Below are 10,013 nucleotides of genomic sequence, written 5' to 3'. Positions count from 1 at the left end.
TAAGTAATAAAAACACAAATGGAAGGTAATTAAAAGATCTAAATTACCCTGAGCGTCTTTTTCTGCATTGTGTCCTGTAAAAAGAATCAGTCAGGCTCTAGTGTGAATAATAAATATAATTGAATAGTTGGTTGAATTCCATTTAGCTGCTTCATTTTCCAGGTCCTGCTATTGTGCTCGCTGGCTCACTGTCACGGTTTACTAGAACAGAGCCATCGTTAATGTTATTAGTAACACCTGTGCTTCTCATACTACACGACAAGTCACCACGGCTGAACAGATGTCACCTACAGAACAATCAGCGCAAAGACAGAGCTGCACATTTAAAACAGTGTATTCATTCACATCCACACAGTCACATGTGCTCATTATTTCCTCTAATCCACCAACCGTTCTGCTAAAACCTTGTATCTCCAGTCATTTTCATTCATAGTGAGAGTTGCCTTCCCCTCCTAGCTGTTTATGATCCACTTCAAACTCAGGGTAACTCATTATTAAATATGCATAACGTATTGAAATGCATGGAAAACAGAACATTATTTGAATGTTGCCTAAAGTTCAGGCACCTTGTTGTTAGAAAGTCTTAGGCTCGTTCTCCAGACTGCCTCTCTAGAGCTGCTCACACAACACAAGACATTTTTTGAGATTCAAGAGCGTTTTATTGGCATTGTTCCATTCAATTTCAAACCTCCATCTCACCTTCAACCAGGTAGTGAAGTTTACCTTATTTAAATTCTTGTTTTGTGTCTTTGTCTCCTGTACATCTGTCTTTTTCAGTCTTGTTCTCTGCCTTTTATTGGCTACATGTGTCTGTGTCCTGTATGTTTCCTTTCTGTTTGCCTCCCTCTGTATCACTATCTCTTTCTGAACTCCTTTTTCTTCTCAGGATCACTCTCTATCGTTGGTTCTCACTTTCCCCTCCGTGACACTCACCCGTGTAGATATCCTGCCATCTCTCGCCCATCACTAATCCCCCACCACCACCTCTCTTTTTTTCCCACTGTAGTTTCCCTCTCTGGCTTTGAAATCCTTCCCCTCTCCCCTCTGTTCCTCTGCTTCTGCTAATCCTTTCATTTTCTTTGTCTTTCTTTTGTCTAAAAGTCAGTTTCATTTCTCCTCCCTTCGTGCCCTGGTTTTGTCTCTGCTTGTAGCTCTCACACTTTTTATTTCACTGTAGTTAAACATCATCTTTATTCTGCCAGTAGTCATTTATTTCTGCCTAATGTCTGGTCATTGATTGGCCGCTGGCACACAGTTAATTAATGCACTTATGGCTGACATCATCCCCAAACATGACAACATATTTTACTGCTACATAAAATTATACTGTTTGTACAGTTATGGCATCCAAAACAAGTATTTATAAATACCATAGCCACGTGTGTCAGGAGGCTGAATTTGTGTAAGAAATTAACTTCAGCTCAATTAGAAACTTGATTCATGAAATCTCCAAGCGACAGCAGGGTCGCTGCTCCTCGGAGAGCCGCGTCGACCCAGTAGAAAGGCATGCTGGGAGGCTGGCAGGCATGCGAGGCGTATCGATCCACCTGTAGCATCCAGCTGTTTGTTTACCAACAACAAATCGATGCAGTGCTCGGCTGGGGGCCACCATGCCTGGCCTAAGGTCTGCTGGGAGCACTCACTCATACACTCATATATAGAATACACTCATGCACGCACACACACACACACACACACACACACACACACACAAAAGCAGATGTAGGGAGTTTATATGCAGTGAAATCTATCTTTGACCTGCTCAGGACTAAAGTATTTTTGGGAATGATATGATGTAGTTGTAGAGCAGCAGATAATTAATATTTTTACTTTTACATCCAATTATACTACAAGATAGTAGTACTAGTAGCTAGTAGATCCAAATACAAGAGATCCAGAACTGTTCACATGATCAGCTTAAAATTAAAGTTAAACTTGCAGATTCAGTCAACAATAACTGTTAGACCTGAATATTCTAATTGTTTTCAAATGTAGTAATCTATCTGCTGGTCTTCCAAACACACTTTTGGGTTTTGATATCATTTGAAAGTTCCAAATCAGCTAAATTTAAAGTGAAGTCTCAAATCATTTGGGTTGAAATATGAATAAAAAGTCTATTTTTCTATCTAGTCTAAAGTGAAGTCTTCAGATTCATAGCTTGAACCTGACTGAAGTCTAAGTCACGTGACTTAAGTCACAAAACGTCTGCACTAACCTAATGCCAGGATCAAACGGAATGAACATGAGCATCAGGCATTATCTTGTCATGTTGTGATAGTGGGCTGACCAATAGCTGTCAGGTGAACAGAGAAGTTGGTCTCTGGAACCTCCTCTCTAATCACAGGCGTAGCTCATACAGGTTGTAAAAGATGGCGAGCCATTGTTTTTTGCTGACTCTAATGAGTATACGTATATATATATGTGTAAGTTTGCAAAACCATGCTCAGCATTGGTCAGAGTCCAACGTCCAGTGTAGTCAGGCCTGTCTCTTGATCAAGGTACAGCTCTATAAATGCCAAATCTAACACAGTGACAACCCGAAAAGACTCAGATATTATGTATTATAATCTGTAGGTGTTCAGGGGTTTTTATAAAATCACTGCTGAAACACTTCACAACCAGTCCTAAGAACTCATACAGGTTAGGACAGCTCTTGTAATCATTTACTACATTAACTAAATAATAACTATGTAATTTTTGTTATTTTCACACTTTGTCCCCATGAAATCAGTATAAACAATTAGATTTAGAGGCCTTATGAATATCAAATGCAGGAAGAAAGTTTTCCACATGAATCAGGTGAACTGGTGCCCTTGTTGATGTGTTTGTTTCCAGGTGACTGACCACAAAGGCACAGTGAGGAGATGCATGAGGCCGAATGACGAGGAGGCATCCGGAGCCTTGCTCAGCGCTACACTCATCCTCTACGGCACCTACCACCCACACAGGACCACGCACGGTATGTGAGAGTGTTAACCACTTGCACTACTTTGAACACATGCAAACTGAGGTGAGAATGGAGGCAGGGTTACTGTAGAGGTTTGACACATGCTCTCTCAGTGTACTTCTGAAAAATGCCACCCACTGAAAGTCAGATTAATCGATGCATCAGTTCATTTAAAAGCAGAAAATATACAATTTCAAAGAGAAATCTAAAATTGACCAAGTTTACCACTAGTGCAGTGCAAAAATGTCCTAATCTTTCCTTCCCACCACCACCTGCCTCCCAGCTGCCATCTCTGCTTCTTTGGCTGAGGCAGTGTAGTCAGAAGAAGTCAGTCGGGCCACTGACCACAGGGACTGTGATGTGTAATTACCGTGTGACCCCTGGCTGCCCCTCCCCAATCCCCCCCCTCTCCTCCACGGTGTGTGTCAGCTCCCCTAGTGCCCACGACCTCCACACACACGCGCACCTCGTTAGCCACACCGGCACGGAGCCACAGCACCGTCCTCCATGTCCCTGTCGGGGGTTTTAGGGTTGTTAGAATCACCGAGGCATGCTGGGCGAGAGACACTGTACCAGACTTTCCTGTTGATCTTTGTCAACGGGGGTTCCCATCGGTGATAAAGGTCCTGGAATATCATGGACTTTTGAAAGATAGTCAGGAAAAGTCAAGGACCTTAATACGTTTACTCTTGAACTTAAGGAATTTCACAACTTTTTCACCTTATCTGCATTAAAACCTCAATTTTATCCCAACTAAATGTTTAAGGCCATAAAAGTACCCGGAAAAGTCGCCCAATTTACCTGAGGGCCACAGTGGGAACCCTCTCTGTCTGTGTGAGTGTGTGTGTGTGTGGAGTGTGTGTGTCTTGCTCTGTTGCTCCCTCGTCTCTTTCTGTCAAGATGCTGATCTCTCTGTTGAGAAATCAATGGCTCTTCCCCCTCCTCCTCTCCCCCTCTCTCCATCCATCCATGTATCCCTCTCTGTGCTCCTGGATCTAACCCAAGTTCAAGCTGTTAGTCAATCTGCTCTTCACACACACATACACACACACACACACACACACACACACACACTACTCATTTACAGGTTCGTGCAGTGTTGCTATTCCTCAGTCTTTTCCCCACTGACATCATTCTGTAGTAGTTTTCTGGCTCTGTACTTCACCCACAGTGATGTGCTGCGTGCAGAGTATTATTTAAAATTTTTCATGTTATTAATATATATGTTAAAGAAATGCTTGAAGTTGGGAAATACATTTTTTTAACTTTTACAACAAGAATTAGATGTGTAGATCAATACGAATGTATGCTAAATATGAAGGTAGAGCTGGGAGTCAGTTAGCTTAGCTTAGCATAAAACTCGAGTAGGAGAAAACAGTTGTTTTATGGATCGAACAGACCAGATAAAATGCATTGATTAGTGAAATTTAGTAAGATTTGAAGGTGCTACACGGCTGACTTTTAACCACTGGATTAGAATGAGACCTATCTCCTGTCTCCTATCTCTAGCTTCATATTTACCATATGCGATGTGATACATCAGAGTAATATAAAACTAATTTAACTCTTGGCAAGTGAACATGTTAAAGTCGAGATGAAATAAAAACAAAACATGATGTGGAGTGTGCTTACATAAGCTTGAATTTCAACCAATAATATCATAACATCCACCTGTCAATCACTCAACTTTTCCTACACACACCTAAGATTCATTAGTGTTTCTGGGGGTCAGGTCTTACTGACCAGCACAACTTTATCATTGATTTGGAGAGAAACTGGATCATATTTCATGTAGAAAATATTTTTTGGCCTCAACTGCTGCTGTAGCTGCCATTAGTGTGCAATGCAACCGGGCTTAGCAGCCTCTCAGTGAACACCGCTCCAGGGTGCCAGGAGCCAAACCGAGCAAGAAAACCACCGGTACCATCAGTACTGTATTCCCTGTCGTCAAACTAACTCCTGTCAGCCTCGGATGCCGTGTGTGTGTGTGTGACCGGTATCCATCCAAATGTCACAGACATTTAGACACATACACTACCCAGCCAAAACTATGTGGACACCTGAGCAAGTCTGTATATATAAGTGCAATGTCAGCAATCAGCATGTTGAAACAGGAAAATACTGGTTGGAAGGACACTGCTGTTTAAAATATAATTTTATATTGTTGCAAAATGATTTTTCTAATTAAGGCCATACAGTGCACAAAGATAATTTATCATTCAGCTCTCGTATTTATACAAGCTTTAATGCTGATGTTCTGCTGACATGAACACAGTGTCTGGTAGCGTTTTAGCGTGGAGCCTGTGAATTTTTACCTCACAGCAGCTGTCCAGACAGTTTTAGTAGTATAACTAAAGAATCACTGATTTTTACTGACTGATTTAATGATTTCTATCCGGTTCACAGTCAACTTTGTGATTATTGTAGAACACACACATCCCAGTGGGAGTAGAAATTACTAAGTAAATAATGATTACTGATTTTCTGTGACCTCTGTGTCCTTTGCTAAAACCTCCACATGTCTGGAGTTCATTGGAGTAAAACATTAATGCTGTTGACAATATGTTAGGTATACCTAGCTAAAACTAATGCAGTCTACAACAGCACTGCAGTGAATCATAGCTTATGTTAATGAGGGTAGACCAAATGTTCGAAACACCTTTTAGTGTAATGCAATGCAGATTAACAGCACGGAAAACTGCAGCCTCTGAAATGAACATGAAGTTGAATTAACACCTCTCCAAAAAAAAAAAAACTGAACATTATTACCTTTATTCATTTATTACAGGCCTGTTGTATTAGACTGCATTAGTTGATGGAATAAACTTGAACCTCAGTGTATATGCTATCTAAATTTAAACAGAATTCTCAACAGGATCAACTTACAAATCTTCATGTCAAAAAATAGGACATCTGGAGACTATCACGTAAGAATAATGATGTTACTCCTTGTAGTACTTTTAACACTTGTCATAATACATATTAAAACCTCCTGGGCCTGTCATAGAAGGGCTGATAATTGATGATCTTATTACAGGTTTAGAATTTACTTGTGGATCTAACTTTCAGGCAATTTTAAACATTTGTAAGACTAAATGTACTCTAAAGTATAGCCAGCTGCATTTGCGGGACAGGAACTGTGACACTTGTGATGCCATTCCTACTGTAGTGGACATGTAAATGTAAATAAGCGCTCCACTTATATTGTTGTCTGCCAAACCTCCAATAACCTGCATGTCTCTTTCATGCCAAGTAGCCAGCAGATACCACGCAGTGAGCTTTACAATCACGATGTGTAGGATGAAGCTACGGGTGTCTTTTGTGAGCCAGCTTCGTCCGTTTGTGTGTGTGTGTTTGTGCGTGTTTCTCCGCCTCTGTACGCGTGCTGGCCCCCGTGTGTGTTTATTTGGTGGCTGTGCAGCAAGTGAAGGTAAATTGCTGTGATTATGTGGCAGTAATTGAACAGGGATGGTGTGTTTAATTGAGTTGTTGTTTCCTGATGTTTCTCTGTAGTAGCAGGAGCTGCCGCACTGACAGGTGCCTCGTCTCGCCTCGCTGAGATGATAGTTTCTTCTTTTTTTTTCATGTATACCCTCACGTAGGCTTTGTAGTGTCTTTCTTAGCCGGCTTTCTGTGTGTTTTGGTCTAATGGTGTTTGTTTGGCTGAGGGGTGTGTGTGGGTTTTTACTGTTTCAGCAGGTAGAGGGAAGTGTGGGGTTTGTGTGATGGTTCTGACAAGTTATTATACATAATACGATTTATAGTNATTATACATAATACATTTTATAGTATATATATATATATATATATCTGTGTGTGTTTAGCTGTCTGAGTGTGTATGTGCATGCAGACTTACACACATGTGTTAATGTGTGTGTGTTTGTTTGACGTATGTTTGATAAAGACTTTTCTTACATGTTTGTGAATCTGTACACAGAATGTATGTGTGTGTGTGTGTGTGTGTGTGTGTGTGTGTGTGTGTGTGTGTGTGTGTGTGTGTGTGTGTGTGTGGCTCTATCTGATCTGCCTCCTGGGTTCTATGGCCCAAATCAAATGGTAGGAAACATCAATTTCACCATCCCGTCTCCTCCTCCTCCCCCCTCTCCTCCTCTCTCCTTGTATCATTTCTCCTCTCTTCATGCTCTCCTCCCTTCCCCCCACAGCTCCTCTCCTCCTCCTCTCCTCCCCTTCTCGGTGCCTTGCTCTCTGCGGAGGTGTGATTACGTTTCCTCCTCTGAGCACCAGTGATCTAAGGGGTTCAGTGTGTTCGTCTGCATGCGTGTATCCATGTGTGTGTTTAGTGACTGGTTGGTGATCTGAGCAGCCCGGCGCTGCGTATTGTGCGACGCAATTCACGGACGACGTCTCCAGATGAATGCCTCCATTCACAATTACAGCCTCTCCATTAACTGCAGCCGTCACCGACTTGTTGTTGTCTTTTCTTCTTCTCTGCAGAAAAAAAAAAAAAAAGCAATTAAAGCGGGACAAAAACAAGCTAGAACAGAAGTGGTGTACCTGGAAAAAGAAAAAAAAAAGGGGAAGGGGTTTGGGGTTTGGAGTGTGTGTGCGGGGCAGTGATTCTTCTGTTAGGGTCCACACTACACACTTTCTCTATTTGGACATTCACGCATGAATGCAATCTCCTCTGAGAGACTCACACAACTCCTCACTGTCAGACATATATTTTTGATTTTCCTGTTGCACTGTAAGTGCTTCTAGTTTCATTCTTAAAAGGGTTAGACACCCAGCATAGAAAGTTGAGGAAAACCCTCTAAAGTGAAGGCATTTTGGTGCTGATGTTCTTGAAGGGGCTAGTTTAGGATTAAAACTTTGATTTATGGTCAAGTTAAAAGGTAAGGTTTGTTGTGTGAGTGTTTTTCTTTTTTCTTTTTGAACACCTGCAGCATCACACTTTACAATATGTGAATACAAGTAGTAGTATTTTCATTTCGTAACAAATTAAAAAGGCTGAATAAAAACACTGTTTTTCCTTAATTGTGCTAAAGAAGTTGTGCAACCAATTGTATTGGAAAGCAAAAGTGGCTGAATTTTTGTTGAATTTTATTTGTTGAAAAACCACACAAGAGTATTTGACCTGCCTGTTATTCGTGTGTACAAGCTGTCATCGTGATTGAATTGCCACAGTTGGTTGGCATGAAACTAACAAGTTCATTTCTTTATTTTGGCTTTATTTTATTGTTACTGCTTTGCCAGTTAAACACTTTGTGAACAAGCAGGAGGAGAAAATGTTTGGTCTGCATCAGAAGTAACAAAATATGAAGTCATAATATTTAATATAGTTTAGCATAGCTCTGATCGGACTGTAGGAGAGTGAGCAGTGAGGACGATAGCAGCGAGATAAAACATTATGCTGAATTTAAGGGTTAGGGGTTTACTTGTGAATCCCTCATATGTTGGTAGGCAGTTTGAATGTCGGTTTGAATAGCTCCGCCACTAACAGGAAAAAGAGAGAGGAAATGGCTACTGCTGATTAAAAAAAAACAATTGAACACAATCAAAAATAAGGTTTAATTTCATGAAAATCTTTATGATTGTTACTTAAACTATTGTTTAACTGTTTAAAAACTAACTTACAAATTCAAGAATTGAATCAGCAAAGTGACCTTAAAAGACTTGTTTATGGTCTCTGTTCTTTTACTTTATTTCATTAGTACCTCAGCTCAGTAAATGTCTAAAAAATACATTGTCTTTGGACTTGACATTTGGGTAGAAACATAGCTGCTGAGGCAAATTGTGCCATGCACCTCTTTACCAGTACTTCTATGCTTTCTCTTGATTCAGAGGGACCCCTGGAGAGCATTGTGTCCATGGGGTCGCGCCACCCCGTCCCTCAGCAGGAGGTGTACCAAAGAGACGGTATCCCCCCTCTGGACCTGATTCAATTGGTGTACCAAATGGAGAGAGACAGGAAAGTACGAGCTGATGATATCACCGTCCCAGCCAGACACCAGGTACAGTACAGTACACAGAGCGGGAACACACGTTTCACACGTCACACACATCGTGATTTACTATTCCAATAAATCACTGACGCCGCCTAATTTCCTATGGATTTCAATTTCCCCCTGGACATATCTGCATTGATCAACTTCAGGTGTAAGGATGTGCCAGGCGTCGCTCACTGTGACACTGAAGAATGGCTCGCAGATCTCTGCCATACGTGTGTGTGTGTGTGTGTGTGTGTGTGTGTGTGTGTGTCTTTTTTTCTGTGGGTGTGTAGGGGTACAGTGGTGAGATTTGTGCATATGCAGCATTTCTGTTCTACGCGGCTTTTGGATACAAATCCTTGAGTCTGAGTAATAACATCTGAAAATGTCAGAATCATACAGACAGAGACAGTTGAATAGGGACTTGAGATATTGTTATTCTGATCATATCTGCTCATACACTGAGTCTAGGTCTGATTATGAGGAACAATTAAATATCATTCTGGCTTCTCCAACAGTTGTTACTGCAGAACGAGAGCAGGATATAACTCTCCTTTGAAATCAGAGGACACATTGTGGTCTTTCAGCACAATGTTTGAACTGAAACAAATAGAATTCTCTTTCAGACTATTACTGCATTATCCTCTCGCAATCATTGAAGCCTTCAGTGTGTGTCCTTTATGCTGCATTACAAGGCCAATTACAGCTCTGACAAAAGTGTGCCGCCACACGACAGGTAGCTCTGTTTATGTGCATGTTGCTGCCCAACATGTCCTTGTAGGGGTACGCGGTCCCCGGGCCTGTAGATGAGTTTTGAGCCGGTGTTAGGAGGCAACGACGAGACCCGACAATGTCTTTACCCCGAGTTCCTCCCCTAGAGGCAGATCTGAATGGATCGTAGAGGCAAGGAGGAGAAATAAATTGGAGAAAAGGATAAATCGATGCTTGGCGGAGAGGCAAACAGACCTTCCAACCCCGGGCACACACATACACATACACACATGTACCACGGCGTGGCTTTTTTTCCTTGGGCTGTATTGGATTGGTATGCAGAGCCGAAGAGAGACGCTCAGAAAAAGACTTGGCCTACAAATGATGTCCTTTTTTTTATCCACTAG

The 10,013-nt window shown here is 41.5% G+C and overlaps 1 protein-coding gene and 1 long non-coding RNA gene across 5 annotated transcripts in view; one reads left to right on the top strand and one right to left on the bottom strand.

The window, feature by feature from the left end:
- Positions 1–10,013, top strand: part of LOC104923770 (furin-like protease kpc-1) — a 162,484-nt gene that overhangs the window by 148,479 nt on the left and 3,992 nt on the right. For all 4 annotated transcript variants that reach the window (XM_027287075.1, XM_027287074.1, XM_027287076.1 and 1 more), the window contains 2 exons: positions 2,836–2,959; positions 8,750–8,919. In XM_027287075.1, coding sequence (XP_027142876.1) covers positions 2,836–2,959; positions 8,750–8,919 — 294 coding nt within the window. The remainder of the gene's footprint in view (positions 1–2,835; positions 2,960–8,749; positions 8,920–10,013) is intronic.
- The window catches only part of LOC113747380 (uncharacterized), a 14,802-nt gene continuing 11,525 nt past the window's right edge, over positions 6,737–10,013 (bottom strand). Inside the window, exon 3 of the long non-coding RNA XR_003463612.1 lies at positions 6,737–7,396. This is a non-coding gene — a long non-coding RNA (uncharacterized LOC113747380). The remainder of the gene's footprint in view (positions 7,397–10,013) is intronic.

The sequence above is a fragment of the Larimichthys crocea genome, chromosome XIII (genome assembly GCF_000972845.2).
Source record: "Larimichthys crocea isolate SSNF chromosome XIII, L_crocea_2.0, whole genome shotgun sequence".
Classification (NCBI taxonomy): domain Eukaryota; kingdom Metazoa; phylum Chordata; class Actinopteri; family Sciaenidae; genus Larimichthys; species Larimichthys crocea.
This window is presented reverse-complemented; position numbering and strand designations above follow the sequence as displayed.